The 25191-nt window shown below is 37.2% G+C and overlaps 1 protein-coding gene and 1 pseudogene across 4 annotated transcripts in view; one reads left to right on the top strand and one right to left on the bottom strand.

The window, feature by feature from the left end:
* The window catches only part of YLPM1 (YLP motif containing 1), a 76921-nt gene that overhangs the window by 22374 nt on the left and 29356 nt on the right, over window positions 1–25191 (top strand). For 2 of the 4 annotated variants that reach the window (XR_008661658.1, XM_055304077.1), the window contains exons 5-11: window positions 8777–10897; window positions 13495–13615; window positions 20600–21017; window positions 21130–21222; window positions 21448–21643; window positions 22345–22463; window positions 23519–23673. Coding sequence is in view for 3 of the 4 variants with exons in the window: in XM_055304077.1 (XP_055160052.1) it covers window positions 8777–10897; window positions 13495–13615; window positions 20600–21017; window positions 21130–21222; window positions 21448–21643; window positions 22345–22463; window positions 23519–23673 (3223 nt within the window). In the remaining variant the exon portion in view is untranslated. The remainder of the gene's footprint in view (window positions 1–8776; window positions 10898–13494; window positions 13616–20599; window positions 21018–21129; window positions 21223–21447; window positions 21644–22344; window positions 22464–23518; window positions 23674–25191) is intronic. The other 2 variants (XM_055304078.1, XM_055304079.1) reach the window with 2 other exon arrangements.
* LOC129496299 (homeobox protein NANOG-like) lies at window positions 18029–18903 on the bottom strand (annotated as a pseudogene).

Raw genomic sequence — 25191 nt, 5'->3', positions numbered from 1 at the left:
AAAGTTAACTTTTTCTTACTACTTTGGTACTATCTCCTTCATCATGGGTCAGATGACTCTATGTGTGGGTTTGTTTCTGGATTCTATTTGTCTATCCTTGCATAAGTGTCCTGTTTTAATTACTGTAGCTTGTAATAAATCTTGATGTGTCTGATTGTAAGTCCTCCAATTCTGTGTTTCTAGATCAGAGGTTGGCAGACTTTTTCTGTGAAGGGCCAGATGAGAAATATTTTTAGGCTTTGCAGGCCATGTTTGGTTTATATTAATATTTTTCATTCTTTTATTTTTCACCTTTAAAATTGTAAAAAAAACAAAAACAAAAAAAAAACACTCTTAACTGGATTTGGCCCATGGGCCGTATGGCAATCTAGATTGACTTGACTATTTGTGGTCCTCTGTGTTTCCCATGTAATGCTTAGAATCACCTTGTCAGTTTTCAGAAACCTATAATTTTGATAAACATTGCATAGAATCTATTGACTGTTTTGCAGAAGAATTGAAATCTTTGTAATATATTGACTTCTGATATGTCACACATACTTTTTGATTGGTTTATACATTGGAATTACGCACCTCTTCCATTCTGTACCTACTTTATTAGGATTAGCAAGGGACTATAAATACTAAATTTTTTATCTATGTTTCCATTTGTCATGGTTGTTCCTACTATAGAGATAACACTTGGCAGGGGGCGGATTTTGACTTCAGGATCTTATATATATATATATATTAGAAAATAATTGGAAAAATTTTCTCATGAAAACTAAAAGGGCAAGAATTTGATTCTAGAATTTAATATTTTGTAATTCCCATGGTCAGCTGATTTATGTTTATGTAATTATTGTGACAATAAGATGTTATCTTGTTTAAGGGTATTTCGTATTTTTTCATACCTCTTAATTTTTTATACCCAATTTGAAGTCTATTTTTTATGTCAAATCCTAAAATTTTTATACATACCTCTAATGGTTTCATATCTAGTTTTAGGGTTTTTATTTTTTTAGAAGTTTATGAAATACCTAACTGTACAAAAATTTTCTGAAGATTTAAAACAACAAGTATTTGTTTTTCTTCTCATCTAACCAATGGGCAATGCATGTGTTTTTATGTGATTGTATTAGTGAATATATATATGTTTGTACTTTATTTTAAATGTTTTTATATGTTAAAAGGTCATAGCATTTCATTGTATTGTTGTAAACATGACTTATTTTTGTGCATACTTTTAAATTGAGTATCTCTAAATATATTTCTTCCAAAAGCTTAAAAATTCTTTTATAAATACAAAAGGTTTTGATAGTCTAACATTTTGTTACAGCCTTGAGTTTTGAAAATTTGAAAGTGCAATATTGATAAATAATTGCCATTTACATGTAGTGTTGAAAGTATATTTCAATTGCTTTAACATTTTCTTAACACCCAAAATAAAATGATGACCCTTGGCTGTTGATCAGCAATGTAATCTAAAAGCAAAGCACCCTACCCTTTCATGGAAACTGCATGTTGTATTTGCAGGCATGATGCTTGCAGTATTGAGTTCATAACCTTTTACAACTTTGCCCCTGGATTTTCTTCTTCCTTATCTGCACATCTTTTAGTGCCTCTTGCTTCCTTCATCCTTTCCTCTGGCCTTGACACGTGCTCTTCTCTTTGTCTGGAATTCCTTTCCTGTCAGTTTTTACTTTGCTAATTCCTATTTTTCTTACCCTAGGGGGCAGGGAGCAATTCAGTAATTATATGTTGAGATCCTTCAGTGAGTCAGACAGTGGACATACTTCAGTGAATAAAGCCAACATATCCCATTTTATCAAATTGTGTTCTGATTGTTGATTTACTTGCCTCCATTTTCCCAGGGACTGTGAACTCCTTAAGTACCATTTATTTCCATCACAAACATAATACCTGACGTGTCAGATTAAATCACTTGTGCTTATGCCAGAATGTCTTAGTTATAGATAAAATTCTGAAGACATTCACAATTTGGTGAGGAAGGCAGTTCATTCGTATTTAAATTTGTTTATAATACTGGGTAATGAGTGGACAAGGGTTCTTCTGGCTCTTCTTTGTGGAGGATAATCTCTTTTCATTTATATGAAGTAATCATTGCTGAATCAAATACAAACAGATTGCTTTACATGACTTTAATGGTCTAAGGTGTTTTTCCAGGCACTTTGAATTAATAAATGTAACTTCAAGAAAAGGAACTAAACCATCATAAGCTCTGAAACAGTATCATAAATAGGTAGATAAGTGGTCTCCATCCTAAGCATTGCTATGTATCCTTTGACAAGTCTTTGGTCAGCTCCTTTCCCATTGCCCAACAATAACTGTGCCAAGCCTTCACCGCTTTGCAGAGACCATCTGCACTAGTGCTGCTTTTTTGGTCTCCACAAACATTTTAATTTTACTTTGTAGCTTTAATTTAGCTTCCTGACTCCCAGAGAAAATCAAGGCTTTCAGGCCAAGTGAAACTCACTTTCTGCCCTTATGTTTACTTTACTCTACTATCCTCGTCTTCTAGCCTCAAAAGAAGCCCTTCTTTCTCTTGGTTAGGGCTAATCTCTCTGTGCCACTTAAAGAAATTCATTTTCTATTCTTATCAAAGTGGTATATACATACCATAGTGTTTAAAAATCAAGAAAAATAGCCAGCTTAGATGTGTTTTCTAATGACATCTTTTAATTCTTTAGCTGTTTCTTTTGGTAGTTACCGTCCTATCACTAAATGATAATGCTCCTACTTTCTTGATTTACACATTTTAGATATTATATATTTACTTCCGGGTCTGATATAGATTTAGCTCTTACACTACTCTAACCTCATCTGCCTAATATATTTATATCACTGTTATTAGATAAGCAAAAATGTTTGTTGTAGAGATAAGCAATGTGTTATATTTTCTTTACTGTAATGACTTTTGTAGGATTTCTAATTGTCTTCTTGAAAAATGTTTAAAATAATTCTCCAACCCCAGTCCCAAAAGCACCACCTTTTTTTTCCTGAGGAGCTCTCTCTCCAAAATGCATGCATCTTCTTGCTTTACACCTAGGCAGGTTGGGTGGTTGGTTGCTCAAAAGATATGCCATATATATGGCTGTTACTCCAGCATTTTCCTTGACTGTCCTCCTGGATTGGATTCACGGTTTACTGAATCCCATGGCTTCCTGTTTGTGATTTAGTGACTCTTTTTCCCAGAGTGCATGCTCAAGTAACTTACTGAGAAATCATGGGTTAGAGGTACATTTTCTGAGTCTAGTGTGTCTGAGAATATTTTTATTCTAACCTCACACTTGATTAATAATTTGGATATAGAATTTGAAGTTGAGCATTTAAAATTTAATTTATTTAAACTAAAAACAAAATTAATTCACCCATTTCTCCCATGCCCCACCCCTGCCTCTGGCAACTACTAGCCTATTCTCTGTATCGATAAGCTTGGGTTTTTTCTATTTATTTATTTTTGCATTCCACGTATAAGACATATCATACAGCATTTGTCAGACTTAATTTCACTTAGCATAATGCCTTCAAGGTTTATCCATGTTGTCACAAGTGGCAAGATTTCATTCTTTTTTATGGCTGAATAATATTCAGTTCAGTATCCAGTTTCTTTACCCATTCTTCCAATGATGGGCACTGAGGTTGTTTCCATATTTTGGCTATTGTGAATAATGCTGCAGTGAATACAGGGATGCATGTATCTTTTTAAGTTAGTTTTTTGTTTGTTTGTTTTCTTCAGATATAAATACCCAGGAGTAAAATTGATGGGTCACATGAACTTTTAATTTTTTGAAGAACCTTCATACTGTTTTCCTTGTGGCCGAACCAATTTACATTCCCACCAGCCATATACAAAAGTGCTCTTTTTTCCATATCCTGGCCAACACGTATTAGTTCTAGTCTTTGAAAATAGCCATGCTAACAGGTGTGGGGTAATATCTCATTGTGGTTTTGATTTGCGTCTCCCTGATGATAAATAATGTAGAAAATCTTTTCATGTACCTATTGGCCATCTGTATGTCATCTTTGGAAAAATATCAGTTCAGATCTTCCCATCTTTTAATCAGAGTGTTTTTTTGCTAGAGTATATATGAGTTGTTTATTTTGGATGTTAGCCCCTTATGAGATATAATATTTGCAAGTGTTTTTTTCCCAATCAGTTGGTCACCTTTTCATTTTGTTGATGGTTTTCTTTGCTGTACTGAAGCTTGGTAGTTTAGTGTGGTCCTACCTTTTTGTTTTTGATATCAGATTCAAAAAAATCATTACCAAGACCTATGTCAAGGAGCTTACCACCTGTGTTTTTTTCTAGGAGTTTTATGGTTTGGGGTCTTACTTTCAGTCTTTAATCCATTTTGAGTTAATTTTTGTGTATAGTGTGAGATAGCACTGTAGTTGCATTCTTTTGTATATGGCTGTTCGGTTTTCCCAGGATCATTTATTGAAGAAACTGTCCTTTCTCCATTATATATTCTTAGCTCCTTTGTCATAAAGTAATTGACAATATATGTGTGGGTTTATTTTGGGGCTCTCAGTTCTGTTCCATTGATCTGTATATCTGTTTTAATGCTAATACCAAACTGTTTAATACCATTTACATACCACATACTGATGTTGAACATAATTACTCCTCAAGGTTTTAGGGTCATCATTCTATTTTCTTCTGTTACTTAGTGTAGGTGCTATACTGTTCTGATTCTTTTCCTAATTATGTCACTTCTTTCTCCCTTTGCCAGAAACACTTTTTCACCCTGGTTTTCTAAAAGTTCATGGTGGGTTTTTGTTTTACTAGTTACATTTGGTACTTAGTGAGCTAGGCCCTTTCTGTCTGGAGATTAGAGTCTCTTAACTCTTAAATCTTTGTGCTATTTCTTTATAAATGTTTTTCTTGTTTTCTGTTTTTCTGGAATGCCTCATTTGTAGGTTTTTGGACCTGCTAGATTGATTATATTTGTTTTTTTCTCTTTCATTTGGTTGTACTTTGAAATACTGCTAATTCTTTCATTGCATTTTATTTGGAGAATTTTAAAAATGTTCCACAGTTCTTTTGGTTCTCATCCTTTTTTATGTATAGCAAATTGATTTATAGCACAGTATCTTTAAGAATCTCTCTGGGGATGTTATTTGAGGATTTTAAAAAAAGTTATCTTCTGTTTTTTGCGTTATCTCTGTTTTCTCCAGATTTATGACCTGTTTACCTTTGGTCTCTTCCTTTCATATTGGAGACATTCTTCAAATATCTAGTGATCCTTGGTTATCATTTATATTTAAGAGTTGGGGACACCAACAAGCTAATTGAAAACTGTATGCATATGAGGGGGTTATTAGCTATTATTGCTCCCAGTCAGCAAATTCAGGCTTTGTTTGAGGTGGTAGGGCAAAGAACTGTCTGCTAATGTTATAGGACTCTCAGATTCAAGAAATTAGGGACATTCAGCCTAGAGAAAGTCTGGTTGATGTTTCCGACTATAGATTTTAACTTATATATTTTTAACCCCAACTCTTACTCTTGTCCTTCATGGTATCTGAGAATTTTGACTCTCCAGGTTTCTGTGAGCAAACCAACCCCCCCCCCTTTTTTAAGATTTTATTTATTTATTCATCAGAGAGAGAGAGAGCGCGGCAGAGACACAGGCAGAGGGAGAAGCAGGCTCCATGCAGGGAGCCTGGGGGCCCAATCCCGGGTCTCCAGGATCACGCCCTGGGCCGAAGGTGGCGCTAAACCGCTGAGCCACCCGGGCTGCCCCCAACTCCATTTTTATTGTATCCCTTTCTACTACCAGCATTCTAAACTGCAGCTTCTTGCTCCATATGTTACCATTCACATGTGCTCTTTGTCTTTTAGAATTTAAAAACAAAATTCTCATCTGCTGGTGATCCCTTTTCTGTTTATAATGGGTTTATGTATATTGAAATTTCTTGTGAGGAGTCTGTGTGGTGTCAGTTTGGCTAGGCTGTAGTGGAGTTCACTAATATGTTCTTTCCCAGAGTTCCCTTATATGTTTCTGATTAGGATGGGTCACAAGGGAGATTTTTGCATCTGACATAAAATACTTATCTCTGGACAACTGAAAAAAGATTCTTACCTTTTCCCCAGAAAAGGATACAAAGTCCCTTTTTTGTGTTTGGTGAAATCTTCATTCTTCCAGCTGGGTTCACACTCTTCTTTGTTACTTTGTAATTTAAACTCTGAGATACAAAATTAACTATTATTAATACATCTTATGTTAGATAAGAAAAATCAACCAAAGAAATTTGACTAAGACATATTTAAACATATCAAATAAGGAAGGAACTACTCATAACTGTTACAGTCCTTCTTTCTGCAATTGGTCATGTAACCTAACCATAGTTGGTATTTATAATAACCTTTATCCACAACCCATTTCATAGTCCCTTTGTTCTCACATGCACCTCAGGTGGTCCTGGTTTTTTGCCTGGTGGAGTGACCCAAACCTTCATTCTTGAAGGCTCTGGGCTGTTGGCAGTCCTGTCTGAATTCAGCTGTTGTAATTTTTTTTTTTTTTTACTTTAATCACAGGACATGGAAGTGCTAAGAGGTGTTCTAGAGGATCGCCATTCCAGACATAATCCTCCTTATCTTCATTGTGCAGTTTCCCCCTTGCAGCCCAGGGCCAGTCACTCCCTTCTTCGCCTGTTGATTCAGAACCCAAAGTAGCCAGGTGGCAATCTTGAGTTTAATGGAGTTATTGTTGTTTCCCCTGATGGGAGCATTCCCTCCTCCCTTTGAAACTAAGACTTCTAGTCCAGCAAAACCTGACGTCAACAGGAATGGAAAATAAATGTTTTATCTGAAACTGAATTTATTAATCCTCATTGATTTCCCAAACCAATGAGAGAAAAACTCTTCTATTTATCATTAAAATCCTGAAAAGTATCACCATCCATTTAGCCCTAAGAAACTTTAGAATCATCGTAAATCCTTCCCTTCCGTTATCATTTTAATCTCACCTGTTAGAAAGTCCTATCCGTTTTACCTTCCTTCACATCTCTCACTTTTATCTCCTCTGCATCTTCATGTCAGTCACTGCCTTAGGACAGGCTTTCCTTTCACTTACCCAAATTATGGAAACAATTCTAAATAAACTTTTCCCACCTATCCATCTGCTACTTTTCTGCTAGAACAATCTTTTAAAATTCAAACCATCTGTAGTGGCTCTAAGTCTCATTAAGTAACTCCCAACTTCTTACCCAGCTGAATTAATTCATTTATGATAACAGAGATCCAAAGTCACATACTCTAATAAATTAGAGTTTTATTCTTTCTCAGCACTTATGTGGTGGCTCTACAATTTCAAGATTCCAGGTTCCTTCTGATTTGTTAATTTTTATCCCCTAGTATATTGCCCTTATCTACATGGTCCAAGATGTGTCATTACCATGTCAAAGCTAGCATGAAAAGGAAATGATAAATGATAAAGAGGAATATGTGCCCTTCCCTTTAAGGGTATGACCCAGAAGGATGTGCTGGTCATTTTCACTCTCAGCGCATTGGCCAGAACATGGCTGCAAGTTCTAGTGCAGGAGAATTTGGAAAAGAGAGTATTTAGGCTGGCTAGCTTTATGTCCAGCTAAGAATGAAGAGGCTCAGTTACTCTAGGAAAAGGGGGAATAGCTGGCTATTGGAGGAGCATAGTAGTCTCTGCCACACAGGCATACAGGGTCTTCTGGAGATTGATTCTTGCCTACTCTTCACTTTGTCTCTTAGTTCTCTACCTTTCCACTCCTTTCCCTGCTCTCCCTACTCTGTCTCCTCTTGTTTCAGCCATGTTGAACTGTTTGCACTTCGAGACATGTTGTGCTAGTGTGCTTCCCTGCCTTTCCTCACAATGCTTCCTTAACCTTAGATGTCCTTGCTGTCCATTTACCTTATCTCCAGTGCACTCTGTTAGCCTGGCCTCAGAGAATTTGTCCTTCAAGACTTAATTTAAGCATCATATATTGTTTAAAGCCTTTATTGGACAGCAACCTTCCCCTTATCCTGGTAGAGTTAACCATCACCTCCTCTGTTTGCCCTTGTTATATGCAGATAGACTTCTGTCATTGCACCTTTGGGCACTTATTTACACTTAGGTTCTCTTTCTCCTTGATTGCAAACCCTTTGAGGGCACAGATGACATTTTATTTGTATATCCCTTGGATGTACTGTAGTGCTTGAATGTGCACTAAAAATTTACTGAATAAGCAAGGAGGTCCATAACAAAATTTCAGGACTTTAAGATGTCCAGACTTTAAAATGTCAGGGCATACTCCTAAGATGTAGCTGGCTACTGTCTTTTTTTAATTTTGTCAGTCCAGATAATAATGTTAGTTCCAACAGTATTTATAATCATCCTAAATTACCTTGTTAATTGTTTCCTATTTAGTTTTTATATTTTAATTCTGAAAATACTCTCAGAATTAGCTGTGGCATTTTTCCCCCTTAAAAATGAGTGGACTTTTCTGTCTACTAAGTCACAATGTTTATAATTGCTTTTTAACAATTTAGTTAAAATATCAGTGACTTGCCGCAAGAAATGTTTTGAAGTGAATTATCATAATACTACTGACATGATTTCCAAAGCCTGTCCTGAGACCTGAGCACTGCCACTTTAGCTTACTGATTCTAAGATAGATGCCTCAGGATTTATTTAATGACTGACAGAGTCATTTCTGTAAACAAATTCTAAGGCCAGATTGCCTTAAATATTCTTACATGGAGAATATTTTTTTTCTGCTTTACTGTCTTGAGTAATATCTTTTGTTTTACTTGTAGATTTGATGGTCCTCGAAGATTTGAGGATTTAGGGTCAAGGTGTGAAGGACCGAGACCCAAAGGGCCTCGTTTTGAAGGAAATCGCCCCGATGGGCCAAGACCCAGATATGAAGGTCACCCAACAGAGGGCACTAAAAGCAAATGGGGAATGATTCCCCGGGGGCCAGCATCTCAGTTTTATATTACCCCCAATACATCCCTCAGTCCTCGACAGAGTGGACCACAGTGGAAAGGCCCCAAGCCAGCTTTTGGACAGCAACATCAGCCGCAACCTAAGTCACAAGCAGAACCTCTTTCAGGAAACAAAGAACAATTAGCAGACACCAATAGTAACCAGCAGAAGAATTTTAAAATGCAGTCAGCTACATTTTCCATTGCTGCAGATATAAAGGATGCCAAGGCGGCTCAGTCAAATGAGAATCTAAGCGACTCTCAACAAGAGCCACCTAAAAGCGAAGTCTCGGAAGGGCCCATAGAGCCTTCTAATTGGGACCCGAATTCTCAAAGTATGGAGACTCAAATGGACAAAGCCCAAGCTGTTACTCAGCCTGTATCCCTTGCAAATAAACCTGTACCTTCTCAATCTGCTTTTCCCTCAAAACCAGGGGGGATGGAGGGAGGAGCAGCAGTGACAACATCATCATCATTAACTGCAGATAATGATTTTAAACCTTTGGGTATTGGTCTGCCCCACTCAGAAAACAGCCAAGAGAAAGGGCTACCTCGGCCAGATAACAGAGATAATAGGTTAGAAGGCAATCGAGGCAGCAGCTCATCTTACAGAGGTCCGGGGCAAAACAGAATGGAAGACATACGGGATAAAGGACTAGTAAATAGAGGTCGAGGCCAGGCACTCAGCCGTGGCCCAGGGTTGGTCAAGCAAGAAGACTTTCGTGATAAGATGATGGGTAGAAGAGAAGACAGTCGAGAGAAGATGAATAGAGGAGAAGGCAGCCGGGACAGAGGGTTAATGAGGCCAGGAGGCAATCGGGAGAAAGTGCCAGGTGGTCTACAAGGCAGCCAGGACAGAGGTAGAGCTGGCAGCCGAGAAAGGGGACTACCTCGGAGGGCTGGCAGTCAGGAGAGAGGACCTCCTCGGAGGGCTGGGAGTAGGGAGAGAGTACCACCACGAAGAGCCGGGAGTAGGGAGAGGGGACCACCCCGAGGGCCTGGCAGTAGGGAAAGGGGACTGGGAAGACCAGACTTCGGTCGTGACAGAGGTCCATTTAGACCAGAAACAGGAGATGGTGGGGAAAAAATGTATCCATATCACCGAGACGAGCCTCCTAGGGCCCCATGGAACCATGGAGAAGAGAGAGGGCATGAAGAGTTCCCTTTAGATGGTAGAAATGCTCCAATGGAACGAGAAAGACTTGATGATTGGGATAGAGAAAGATACTGGAGAGAATGTGAACGTGACTATCAAGATGATACACTAGATCCATATAACAGAGAGGACAGGTTCTCAGCACCACCATCTCGATCTCATGATGGAGATAGACGAGGCCCTTGGTGGGATGATTGGGAGAGAGATCAGGATATGGATGAGGACTACAACAGGGAAATGGACAGGGACTTGGACAGGGATGTGGATCGGATTGGAAGACCCATGGATATGTATGATAGAAATTTGGATAATGAGTGGGACAGAGATTATGGGAGACCACTGGATGAACAAGAATCACAGTTTCGTGAACGGGATATTCCATCTCTTCCACCTTTACCACCCCTCCCACCTCTTCCACCTTTGGATAGATATCGGGATGATAGATGGAGAGAAGAAAGAAATCGAGACCATGGGTATGATCGAGATTTTCGTGATAGGGGTGAGTTGAGGATCCGAGAGTATCCAGAAAGAGGAGATACATGGCGGGAAAAGCGAGATTATATCCCTGACAGAATGGACTGGGAAAGAGAACGGTTGTCAGACAGATGGTACCCATCTGATGTGGATAGACATTCCCCCATGGCGGAACATATGCCCTCCTCACATCATTCTTCTGAAATGATGGGGTCGGATACAAACTTAGACTCTGACCAAGGCCTTGGAGGGGTAATGGTTCTCAGTCAGAGGCAGCACGAAATCATTTTGAAAGCTGCACAAGAACTGAAAATGCTTCGGTAAGTTGACTACTTAAGATCATTTCTTTTAGTCAAAACCACATTCAAACTGCTCTTTTAAAGTGATGTGATATATTTGAATGGAATCATTTTGCTTCAAGTTCTTATCTTGTAATTTTAATTATTACCTGGCCATTCAGTACTGTTTAGGGTTAGGATATATATTTAGGAACTGTATTAATTGTAAGCTTATGTCCTGAAATGTGAAAATTTGATAGCCATTCTTGGCTTTATTATGGATGTGTTGCTGACATACCATGCTTATGCATGTTTCAAGTGTCAAACTTCAACTCTCCAGTGCTCTGGATTTCATGGAGCTCATATGTAACATCTTTTTTTTCCCCAGGAGGCATTTGTTCTTTGGTATTAGATCTGATAGACTTCATATTCACTAATCTTTGATAAAACTTTGGGAAGTGCTATAGGTTTTTCTCTGTTGAAGCTAAGAATGGTTTACCTAAAGTGTCCTCAGATTTGTCTAATCATTGTTACTTTCTTTCTGGGGTGCTTTATCTTTCCGTATAATTAGAAGCAGATATCTCTACTTGAGGATGTTACTTGTTTCTGCATAATCAAATATTTTCTTTGCGAAATGGAGAATAGAATTTGGATTTCTTGATATGCAGTCACCCAACTCTGTATAGGTATCTACATAATGCTTCCTGGGTAGTAGCAATAACAAAATTTTTTAAAAAAGCTAACATTTCATGCTTACTATGTACTAGGAACTATACTGAATACTTAGTATATACGCATTTAATCCTTAAACCAACTATATCCTGAAATAAGAATTTAGGAGTCATTGTTAGATTGCAAGCTTTTTGAGTAATTTCTTAGGAATTAACAATGTTTTGAGAAAATAAATTAATGGTTAGGATTTGATATATTCCAGTGTATTATATTTCCTTCATTTTTTAATTCTAGTCTGCATTTGTGGATTATACCAATTGAAATTATAACTGAAGCTTTATGACTAGAAAAGTGTAGTGAGGAAAAATACCTGTAGGTAAAGATGGAAGATCTGATGTTTCAGGCAGCATAACAGATTTCTGTCTATAGAAGATACGCTCTGAAAGATTAGACTCTTCTAGATTACTCCTGAAGATGTGAAAGCATGCTAGAGAATATTTAGTTATTACATTGTTCGTTTTTAAGTTATAGACACCTTTAATTTAAAGCCCACTGTGTACTGAGCACTGTGCTAATAACTTAGTGTATGTTATCTCAGTTCTCCTGTCTCATATCCTTTTATCTCAAAGGCCTACAAAGAGAAGTAGATAGTATCCTCACTTCACAGATGACACTAAGACTTATAGAGGTTAAGTCCACTTGGCTATTCAGTGGCAAACCAGAATTTCAGTGCAGTCTGTCCAACTCTAAAATCTGTTTTGTTTATGGAGAACACCAAGCTGATTGGTGTTATCAAGCTGCCAAGATTTCTTTCCTTTCATTTTAAAATTTCCTTTTCATCTATTACTGCTTTATATGGAAATGCTGTATAAAAGGTGCTTCTTCTTCACCATCCTTTTTTTTAAAGCTCTTTCTAGGCAATATAAACCTAATTAAAATATGAAGTGATGGATAAGAATTGTCATTGCTGAATACAAGTAAGCTATGTTGTGATGGTGTAAAGTTATAATATGATTTATGTGAGGCAGAAAATAAACTTTTTCTATATTTGACCCTTTATGTCTATTTGGGTCACTATACCCAATGTAGGGAAAAAATTATAAAAGGTCCGAAGAGCTTATAGTAGGATGTTATACCTGTTTAAGGTGGGCATTGTAAGGAAAAGTTAAAAATAAAAAAAGGAATTTGATCAGAGATTTGAAGAAAATCATGAAGAGTTGTGTAATTACTCTTTAGGAATATGAAGTACCGTTTTTAAGGGTATAGGCTGACATTTGTTCTCACTGTATACAGCAGGGCCATAAACTAAAATATCCACAAAAACTAGACAGGTAACTAAAATGAGTAAAAATGGGCCAGAATAACTACTTACTGAATGTGGTGAGGATTGTGGCAAACTGCTTCATCTAAAGTGGACAGCCACTATTCCTGTCAGCTCATCATTGGCATGTGGGAACTTAAACCCATTGTTACCAAATCCCTTTAAAATTTGAATTTATCTGTGAAATATTTTGCTTTGTAAATAATGGCAGCTAATTCAGATTTTTAAAACTGATGTGAAAGCCAAATTTCAAAAAAAAAAAAAATTGCTTTCTAGGTCATATTTGGCCACCATGTTGCAACCTTTGGTTAGAGAGTATTGAACAGAAGACATAGTGAGACAACTTTTTGTTCAATGAAAGAAAAACATGACAAGTAGATGATATTTTAGAATAGACTAATGAGGCAGATTATAGAATCTGCCCTTGAAGATCTTTGATAATTTGTAGTCGTTTATAGGTTGTAGATGACTGGTCAGTTAGCTACATATAGGCAAAAGAATGTTATTCTGCCTGTGCTCCGTGGGCACGGAGAGGATTTTAGAACAAGGATTTTAGGTCTCTTTTTTGTTCTTTGTTATCAATTGTAGTCACTTAGGAATGGAGTAAACATGCCTAATGTACCATGGCAATTTTATTTGTTCACAGGGAACAAAAAGAACAGCTTCAGAAGATGAAAGACTTTGGGTCGGAGCCACAGATGCCTGACCATCTGCCACCCCAGGACGCGAGGTTGCAGAATGCATCTTCAAGGCCTGGAATGTACCCGGTATGGCAAAATGTGTGCTCAGGAAATGAAATGATTCCTACTTTATATGTTTGTATGTCTTGTTTGATTTTTTTTCCTATTGTAATAAGTATAAATTTCCTCTACAAAAAAATGTAAATTTGGGGAAAGTATAAATCTAGTGGTAATTGACCTTTGAAAATCTTTTAAATGTGGTCGCCTGTGAGCATTTTTCCCCTAGGTTTTGATAAGTACACCAAGCACACCTGAGCTACATGGCTTCATGTTCACAAAACTGTAGAATTTTCCTAATAGTCTCTTTTGTTCAAATAGTGCTGTTTTTCATCTGGGCAGTGCAAGGGCTCCCCATGAACTTTGCTCCTATGAGCCTCATAGTCTCCCCACTTCCTCAAGCTACTAGTTCCACAGCTAAGGAAGGGATCAAACGTCATGCCTCAGTTCAGGCAGTAAAGTTCTGTTAAAGAAGACTTGTTTGATCAAATTCTCTATTTGTTTTGCATTCATCTTTGTGGTGGTTATTTGTTGTTTTACCTTTAAGCCACTGTTGGGCTTTAAAAATATTGTCATGCAAATAACTTTGTAACAACACAATGAGAGAAAAAAACCCAAATCATTTCATGAAATTAACTCTTCATTTTTCAATGTTCCCTTTCACTCTGGTCTAACACGTAACACTCAGATATAGTTGTTAACACCAACAACCACCATGATGTCACCTCTCCATGTCCTGTCTCCTGACCTGTGTGTGCATCCATCTGCATCTTGATGTGTCTCCTGTCACTCCGCAGATTCAAAGCAGAACTCATTATCATTCTCTATTTAACTTGTTCTTTCTCCTCACCATCACATAGTCACCCAAGCTGGGAACCTGAAAGTCAGCCTTAATTCTTTTCTTTGTCCTGCCCTTCCATATCCAGTCATTCTGTTGATTGATTTTACTACCTTTTTAATAGTGTTCAAATATACTGTCCTCCACTTCCCCACAATCTCAGTTCTAGCCTTCATCAGCTCTTGCCTATATTATTTCAGATTATTTCATCTCCCCATCTCACTCCCCTCTGATCCCATTTTCCATTCTGCTGCTAGAGTGATTGTTTTGCTGTATTTTTTAATCAAATTTTGAGGTTTAGTTTACATCTCATAACTCATTTTAAGCCTACATAGGTTTGTGTTTTGACAAATAGAAGGAAGAACAAAATTTCCATCACCTGAAAAAGTTCTCTAGTGCCACTGTGTACCCCTACACCTCACTTAAGACAGCACTGATGGGGCTTCTGGCCAAAATGGACATGCAAAAACATAAATCTCACTATGTTGCATGTGCCCTCACTTTAGAATGTTTTTGTATTCCTCCATGGCTTTCAGGATAAAATCTAGAATCTTTTGCATGACCTTTTATGTTTTCTTCCTGAACTTAACATTACTTACCATTACCATCACTCTGCTACATTCTGCTTTCGTTCCACATGTAGCTTCTTACAATTCAAAGTGTGCCAGTCTCTTCCTCTCTATCGTTTGCACATGCATGTTCTCTAAAACAGAGTTTCTTTTCTTTCTCTTCTTATCCCCTTCTCCAACTAGTTCATCCTTGTTCATTTTTTTAGAACTCAGCTCTGTATCTTCTCTTACACTTGTGTAAGATGGTTGCCTTCACATGTACCTCTGTAATGTCTTATACAAGCCTCTGTCATGGCCATTATCCTGTTGTATTTTGTCTGTTATCAGGTCTGTCTTTCCTTCTAAACAGAGCTCTTGGTGCACCTGGGTAGCTCAGTTAGTAAAGCGTCTGCCTTCAGCTTAAGTCATGATCTCCTAGGACCCTGAGATCAAGCCCTGCATTGGGCTCCCTGCTCAGTGGAGAGTCTACTTCTTCCTGTTCCTCTGCTGCTCTCCCTGCTTGTGTGCTGTGCACACGTGCACTCACTCACTCTGTCTCTTTCTCTCTCTCAAATGAATAAATAAAAATAAAATATTTAGAGCTCATGATGATAGGAACTATGTCTTTTATCTTTGTATTTCTTAGCAAAGTGTAGAAGTTTCAAATTATAGTTCCATGTGTGTGCTTTATTCACTTCACAAATCATAAACATTTTTCTGTATTCCTGCATACATTATTATTTTTGATGCATAATTTATTAAAACTATTCCACTTCTGTTGGACAACTGGTTTCTAATCCTTCAGCCTTATTATTAATAGAACATTAATGAATGTTTTTGTATCAAGTTCTTATTCTAGATAACTTTTTAAAATAATCTTAAATTCCCAAAGTGGGATACTTCAGTAACAGAATAAGGACCTTTTTTAATGATTCCTGGAATACAGCCAGTGGCTGTCAAAAATAGTTGTGTAACATGTATACTAGAGCCTTGCAGGTGTCAGCTACTTAATATTTTTGGTAGATTTAATAGTTTTAAAATGTTTTAATATGCATTTTTGATAGTGAACATGAGTATTTTTCCATATTAGTTAACTAATTTCTTCCTATAAAAATTCTATTTTGTTCTTTATCCATTTATCTGTTGACTCTTAAGGGTTTTTTTTTTCAATTTATATTATTCTAAATATAGTATAGATATTAATCCTTTATCATATAAATACTGTAGGGATGTTTTGTTTTGTTTTTTTTTTACAAGTGTGTGTATTGCTTTCACTATGTAGTGTGAAGAAAATACTTTTTGTTTTATTTATAGACAAAGTCCCAAGTATTCTTTTTAATTCTATTTATTTATTTATTTATTTATTTATTTATTTATTTATTTATTTATTTATGATAGTCACACAGAGAGAGAGAGAGAGGCAGAGACACAGGCAGAGGGAGAAGCAGGCTCTATGCACCGGGAGCCCGACGTGGGATTCGATCCCGGGTCTCCAGGATCGCGCCCTGGGCCAAAGGCAGGCGCTAAACCGCTGCGCCACCCAGGGATCCCAAAGTCCTAAGTATTCTTAAGATATTTGAAATAGGTCTGGATAGCTGTGCTCCACACAAAAGTTTTTGTCTTATATGGCATTCTCTTGGAGTTTAAAATGCCATAATCAAATGTTTATCCTTAGGTAGTAACCCTTTGTCTTTAACTGTAGCCTGTAGTGATCTCTAGTTAAACAGCATCCTTATATATTGGCCAAATCCATTTCATTACTCAAAAAGTTTTTTTTTAAAGCACAGCCCATATGTGAGTAAATGTGTAAGGAATGCATATATTGTTGGCTGGTCTGTGTAAGGTTTAAAATAGCTGTCAATGAAGAACAAACAAACTAGAAACAATGAACTAAAAGAAAAGTGTAGTGAGTATTTGAATCAAACTTGTAAAGATTAAAATAAAATTTAATAATTGGGTTTCAGTATTGAGTAGATAGGTAGGACCTATCTAAGAGGTTCTACTGTCTCTTTAATACACATTTCTGTTGACATTTGGTAATTGCTTTGGGAAAACAAATGCAACCATTGCACGCTACAGTAGCACTCCCTCTTGAGTAGGTTACTAAATGTTCTATTCAGTTTCTTTGTTTTGTTTCCTGGTTTTGGTGTTGTATGTTGGTACCAGTCCTGCCACAAACTACTGTTGTCAACCAGACAACTGAATATAAGTGAGGAGGCTAGCTAGAGTTTATTTCACTGGAAATTCACTATTTTTGTAGAGATAGGCCACCAGAGTGAGAAGATACTTTATAGCAGAGATTCTTAGCCAAGTGGTCAACATCAGAATTATTCATGGAGGTTTTGGTTTTAATTAATGCTAGGATCTCCCCTACAGAAATTCAGTAGGTGTGGGGTGGGCCTGGGGCATTTATATCTAAGTGGCTAGCTCCCTAATATTTCAGGAAGGAGAAAAGAGAGAGGATAGTACATTGGAGGGGAGGGGATGGTAGTGTTGAGGACAAATTTTTTTTAAGTGGGTATTTTATTTATTTGTACTTAAACCTGTAAACCAGCCAGCCAACTGGTACTATTATCATGATACATTAAAATACAAAACATCTTTCTGCAAATACTAAAATAATGAACACAATAGGAGTTAGTGTAAAACAACACAAGGGGCAGAGGAAATCAATGAAGCACATGTGGTTTAACCCTTCACCGTAACAATTGAAGTTATTAACAAGTAAAGCTTCACAGTCTCTGAAAATACAAATAATCCTTTGTCACACATCTTTGTATTTTTACTTCCTATTCTTGAGGTTAGATCCTAGAGCTTAAAGATACCCAAATTAGTATGGCATCTAGTTATTTATAGCCAGACACATGCCGTGTTGTCCATAGCAGCCAATGCTACTGAAACTTCCTTGATTAGACTCCAGGCGTACCCCCTCAATTTGACAAAATAAGCACAGTGAGAAACAGAATATCAAGGCAGAGATACAGGACCCTAAAATATAAATACTAGGAAAAGTAATACAGCCGCTGCCCAAATTGAGATTGAATAATATACTCATCATCATACGTCTTCAGGGTCTGTGTTCACAGAGTAATTTGGGAATAAATCCATTATTTGCTGGGTGCTAAAATCCTTAGCAGTTTGTTGTAATTACATTATTGGCTTTCCCCAACAGTTTCTAAGATAGACTCCAAATCACTGACAGAATTTTGCTGGAACTGGATCTGGGGCTACAAGGACTCCTCTCCACAATTGTGGAGCTGATTGTTCCAGGTCTGGTTGTTCCAGGTTTGGGGGCACCAGCTCTGACTCTTCCAGTAATAGTTGCTCCAAGACTGACTGTTCCAAGTCTGGTTGCTCTATATTGAAAGGTTCCAGAAGTGTTTATCAATTATTCCTGGTAGTAAGAAGAGAAGCCTGAGTATTCAGTAGTTGCTGAGCTTGTTCTGAGTCACACTTGCTATTTGGCCAGTTATTTTTCTGCCACTTCTTACATTTCATTCTCTGGTTCTGGAACCAGGTCTTAACCTGCTTATAGCTAAGGTTCAGAATGTTGGGAAGTTCTTGGATCTGCTTTAGAGTGAGGTATTTCTGTCTCTGAAATCTGTCGTTGAGTACATATAGCTCTGAGAGGACAGGGTTCTGATCTTCTGTTTCTTGCCCAGGGCCATACCTTCCTTCTTCACTGTGCTCTCCTCTATAGAAGCGGCCAGTAGTTTTACTCTGGGACTGGTGGAAGAATCGGGGCTGTCCTGAATAAGCAGATCTATGGAGGAAGGAAGAAGAGAGACAGTTTCCACGTGGGGTGTCTCAACAGATGACATTTGCAAGGACGCATAATTTTTTTTAGACCCATAAATCTCAGGCATTTGAGAAGAATCCCTAGAATTGGGTGCTTTGGGGCAAGGCAGATACGGGCTGAACTGAATCCACATTCCTGTTGCTGAGTTAAGGGTAGAGGGAAAAAAAGAATGAGAAACAGGATTGATTTTGTTTTGATTTTCTTAAGATTTTATGTATTTATTTTATTATTAGAGACAGCAGGAGGAGCAAAAGGAGAGGGACAGAGTCTCAATCTCTGCTTAGCTTGGAGCCGGACATGGGGCTTGATGTCACAACCCCAAGATCTTGATCTGACCTGAGGGAATCAAGAGGGAATCCCCAACTGACTGAGCTACCTAGACACCCAAAGAGCAAGATTGTAAGAAAAGACCCAGGCTTATGTATCTAGGTGGAAAAGCTTAGAGAAATATGAAGATCTCCAGATGTAAGAGGGTCAGAAAATGGGATGAAATGGGTCACTACCTCAATAGCAAGAGCCAACCAGCCCAATCCAGCAAAAGGGCAAAGACAATTTTTTTTGCTTTTTCTAAATAACCTAATTGAGGTATAATATAGCATGTAATTTGCCCATTTAATTGTGTGGTTCAGTGATTTTTAAATAAATTTACTAAGTTGTGCAACTGTCACCATAATCCAGTTTTAGAACATGTTCGTTATCCCAGTAAGATCCCTTTTGACAATTGCAGTTAATCCTCATTCCTACACCAGATTCCAGGCAACAATTAATCTACTTTCTGACTTTGTAGATTTGCCTTTCTGGGCATTTCATTTAAAGATTTTATTTTTATTTATTTATGAGAGTGTGAGAGAGAGAGAGGCAGAGACACAGGCAGAGGGAGAAGCAGGGTCCATGCTGGCAGCCTGACGTGGGACTTGATCCCGGGGCTCCAGGATCGGACCCTGGGCCGAAGGCGGGCCCAAACCGCTGAGCCACCCAGGGATCCCCTGGGCATTTCATTTAAATGGAATTCATACAATATGTGGTCTTTCATGTCTGTCATTTCTTAATTCGCCTGATGTTTTCAAAGTTCATCCATGTTGCAGCATGAACCAGTACTTCATTTCTTTTTACAGCCAAGAAATATTCTATTATATGGATTATCATATTTTGTTTATCCATTCACCAGTTGACAGAAATTTAGATTTTGAATAATGCTGCTGTGAATACTTCTGCAAGTCCTTTGGTGGATGTGTGTGTGTGTGTGTGTGTGTGTGTGTGTGTGTTGGATAGACACCTAGGAATGGAATTGCTGAGTGTGTAAGTTTATGTTTAACTTTTTGAGCAACTGTTAAACCATTTACCAAAGTGGTTGTACCATTTTACATTCCCATTAGCAATCTAAGTGGGTTCTTATTTCTCTGCATTCTTGCCATCATTTGTTATTGTCTGTTTTATTAACTGCAGCCATTTACTGGGTATGAGATAGTATCTCATTACGATTTTAATTTGTACTTCCCTAATGACTAATGATATTGAGCATTTTTTCAAGTGCTTATTTATGTATCTACTTTGGAGAAATGTCCAAATTTTTTGCCCATTTTTTTCCTATTATTTGTCTTATTAAGTTGTAAAAATTTTTCATATTCTAAGTACAAGTCTTTTGTCAGATACATGATTTAGATATTTCTCTCCATTGGTGTATTTTTAAACACAAAAAAGTTTTTAATTTTGAATGACCAGTTTGTCAGCCTTTTCTTTTATGGACAGAGAATCAGATTTTAATTGCTGCTAATGTGTGAAAACATAATGGTGTGTTTATCTACTAAACCATTTACTCTGTTCTCCAGCCTCCAGGGTCCTATAGACCACCCCCTCCTATAGGTAAACCACCAGGTTCAATTGTAAGACCTTCTGCTCCCCCAGCAAGATCATCTGTTCCTGTGACCAGGCCGCCTATCCCAATACCACCACCACCGCCTCCTCCTCCTCCTCCTCCACCTCCTCCTCCAGTGATAAAGCCACAAACTTCAGCTGTGGAACAGGAACGCTGGGATGAAGATTCTTTCTATGGTCTCTGGGATACAAATGATGAACAAGGACTGAATTCAGAATTTAAACCAGAAACTGGAACAATTCCATCTGCTCCAGTGTTACCACCCCCACTGCACCCTTCCATTCCCCCTCCTGGCCCACTGCCTATGGGTATGCCACCAATGTCCAAACCACCACCGGTGCAGCAGACTGTTGATTATGGCCATGGCCGAGGTGAGTGATGGTGACAGGTTTGTATTTGGGATTGTCAAGAAATTGTTAGCTTCAGCTTTGTCTTCTTTTAGCTTCATTCTTACCATGTTTTATCCCTGATTTGTTTCACCAGATATGTCCACTAATAAAGTTGAACAGATACCCTATGGAGAAAGAATAACTTTGCGTCCAGATCCACTACCTGAAAGATCAACTTTTGAGACAGGTAGGAGTCCCAGAGAGAGCAGTATTTTTAAACCTTTTAGGACCTAGTTATCATTTGCTTTTCCTTTTGATAAGATTATATGGGCCTCCCTTTAAAATAGCTAAAAGATTCATAAGCTGAATTTAGAACAATAGTTTATATTAGTTCTAAAGTTAGATTTGCACTCTTCAGCTTTTATTTCAGAAGAAGGGCTGTAGCTCTTATTTTATACTAATTATTTCTTAGAGCATGCAGGCCAACGTGATCGTTATGATAGAGACAGAGATCGTGAGCCTTATTTTGATCGTCAAAGTAATGTCATCGCAGATCATCGAGATTTCAAAAGGGATCGGGAGACACACAGAGACCGAGACCGGGATCGGGGTGTTATTGACTACGACCGGGATCGATTTGATAGAGAACGCAGACCTCGAGATGATAGGTATGTTATGAAAAATATCTTTTTTGCCAGGTATACAAATTACCATAGACTTAAATTTGACAAAAGTCATTGTATCTAAAGGAAATTCATAAATTTTTATACGTGTGTGTATAGTTTGGAGAGGGAAGAACAGTTCCAGACTAATCTTTAGGAAACTAGATGCTTGAGTTTTGTGAGCTTGAATTCCAGAGAATTAAATGGGAGATGAGGATAGCCAGTGAGGAAACAAAATAGTATTGTCAATAAAAATGCAGCCATTATTTAAATAGTAGGCAAACAGTGTATTTTTGCAATTCGTGAGCTCTTTAGATATGTGTTTGCAAGTCAGACTGAAATGGAAAAGCAAAATAAAGGGGCACCTGGGTGGTTTAGTCTGTTAATCGTGTGCCTTTGGCTCAGGTCATGATCCCGAGGTCCTGGGATTGAGCCTTGCATCAGGTTCCCTGCTCCACAGGGAGCTTGCTTCTCCATCTGCTTGCAACTCTCCCTGCTTGTGCTTTCTCTCTCTCCCTCTCACATTCTCTGTCAAATAAATAAATAAAAATAAATAAAATCTTTAAAAAAAAAAGAAAAGCAAAATAAAAATATTGACTATGTATAGTAACTACCCATGGAAAAATTTGGGCAGATAGTGGTATTGCATTGTAAGACAGAGACCTCCACATTTATTTTCTAAAGCGCTCCCTGTTAACATCTTCTAGGACTCAGTCATATCGAGACAAAAAAGACCATTCCTCATCGAGAAGAGGGGGATTTGATAGGCCATCCTATGACAGGAAGTCTGACCGACCAGCCTACGAAGGACCATCCATGTTTGGAGGTAAAGCAGTGCCTTATTAATTATGAGGATGTTGAGAATGCAAACCACTGGAGATGATTCCCACTGTAACTATGGATTTAAACTTTCATAGTAAAAGGTAGTCACAGATTTTTCAGAGATGGCAACATTATTATCAAAAATAGCAGTGTAGGGGTGCGTGGGTGGCTCATTCGGTTAAGCATCCAATTCTTTATCTCAGCTCAGGTGTTGAGCTGAGGGTCATGAGTTCAAGCCCCGTGTTTGGCTTCATGTTTGGATGTGGAACCTACTTAAAAATTTTTAAAAATTTTTAAAAAAATTTTAAAATAACAATGTAATTAATGAAAGAAAACAAATTGTTCTTTTGTATTATTAAAGAAATTTGGAAAATAGAAACAAAATCAGTTATAATGCCACCATCTACCATACCACAACTATTATAATTTTGTATATTTCTTCTCATTCTCTTTTCATGTATGTATTAATGGAGTTGTAATCAAAGTGTAAATACAGTTTCTTAATCATGCTTATTCCCAGTAATATTGTACCATATACATTTTTCTATATGTAAACCTATTATAATAATGGCTCTGTAATATTCCATTGAGTGAATAAAATATAAAACCCTTTTTGTTGGACATTTAGGTTGCTTTTAGTTTTTCACCACTATACACTTAATCTAAAAACGCATCCCTGTTTGTAAGAGCAAGCTTTCCTAAGCTGGTGACCCTTATTCATAAAGCTATAAAGCTGGCATTACAGACAGACTATAAATCATACTTGGCACTGTCCAGCAAAGTGTAATTGTTATTCTTCTATGTCCTGTTGCTTAACTTTTCCCCTAAATTTAATACAAACAAAAATGATTTGAGTATTTTTTAGAACATTCTGTTTACCTAAATCTTTTTATTTTCTTGATTTCAGTAGATTTACATTACTTTAAACTTTCTCTTATTAAGGTTAAGGGTGCCCCCCAAGTCATCATAAATTATTTTACCTTAGCATGATTGAAGAAAGTTAAAATTTAAAATAATTACCATATAAATAGTAATTTTGTTCAACTGCTGGAATTCTAGGAGAACGAAGAACTTACCCTGAGGAGCGAATGCCCCTGCCAGCTCCTTCACTAAGCCACCAGCCACCTCCAGCTCCACGGGTTGAGAAGAAACCCGAATCTAAGAATGTGGATGATATTTTGAAACCACCTGGCCGAGAAAGCAGACCTGAGAGAGTGAGTCCTATGTAGTTGACTAGCTTTCTTGCAAATCAGAGGCTGAAAGGAGATTTTTTAATATCCTGAGCAGAATTTCTCTACTTTTCTATGACATCGTAATAATCAGATTCAAGGCATCTTACTATTTCCAAATCACCATATAATCTCAAACTGGTTATGCTATAGAATTTAAGAAATTAGAGATTAATTGCTTGGCAAAAAAAAAAAAAAAAAAAAACGTTGAAAACCTTGAGAAAAAAATTGACAAAAGATCCATTAATTGCTCCATTATTTTGACGAGAGGGAAAGTGGATTTGGTTTTATGGTATATAAAACAAAAAGGACTTGATTTACTTGGGCTTATTTTCCTAATGACCTCCAAATATGTACGTTTGGTTTTTTTTTAAGTTTTTATTTTCATTCCAGTTAGTTAACACAGTGTTATATTAGTTTTGGGTGTACACATACATCACCTGGTGTACATCAGGACAAGTGTACCCTTTCATCCCCATCACCTATTTAACCCATCCTCACACCCCCCTCCCCTCTGGTAACCATTGGTTTGTTCTCTATATTCCCGAGTCTATATCTTGATTTGTCTATCTTTCTCTTTTTTTTTTTTCCTTTGTTCATTTGTTTCCTCAGTTCCACATATGAGTGAAATTACATGGTATTTGTCTTTCTGTGACTAATTTCACTTAGCATTGTACTCCATCCATGTCATTGCAAATGGCAAGATTTTATTCTTTTTATGGCTAAAAGATTTCATTTTTTTATGTCTAACATTCTATTTATATATATGTGTGTATGCACATACATATGTATGTGTATTACATATGTAATACATATGTATTATACATATGTATGTGTATATATGCAATATTTATATATGCACACACCACATCTTCTTTATCCATTCATCTGTTGATGGACACTTGAGCTGCTTCTGTACCTTGACTATTGTAAATAATGCTGCTATAAACACAGAGGTGCATGTATCCCTTTGAATTAGTGTTTTTGTATTCTTTGGGTAAATACCTAGTATTGAAATTGCTAGATCATAGAGTAGTTTTATTTTTAACTTTTGAGGAACCTGCATACTGTTTTCCAGAGTGGCTGCACCAGTTTACATTCCCACCAACAGTGCACAAGGTTCCTTTTCCTCCATCTCTTTGCCAACACCTGTTGTTTCTTGTGCTGTTGATTTTTGCCATTCTAACAGGTGTCAAATGTATGCATTCTTGTTTATATTGCAAAATAGTTAGATTATATTTCAGTAAACTGGTACTAGAGATTTCCATCAGCTATTTTGACTACATAGGACTACATAAGTCTTTGTTGGAAAGTCTGTTTCACCTCTTTTTAGTATAGCTACTCCAGCTTTTCTGTGGTTACTTGTTAGCATGATTTATCTTTTTCATCCTTTTACTTTCAGTCTTATTCGTCTTTGAATTTGTAAAGTATGTCTCCTTTAGACAGCACAGCATATAGTAGGATCATGTTTTTTTGTTTTGTTTTGTTTTGTTTTTTTATTTT

This window comes from Nyctereutes procyonoides, unplaced genomic scaffold (genome assembly GCF_905146905.1).
Source record: "Nyctereutes procyonoides isolate TBG_1078 unplaced genomic scaffold, NYPRO_anot_genome, whole genome shotgun sequence".
Classification (NCBI taxonomy): Eukaryota; Metazoa; Chordata; class Mammalia; order Carnivora; family Canidae; genus Nyctereutes; species Nyctereutes procyonoides.
This window is presented reverse-complemented; position numbering and strand designations above follow the sequence as displayed.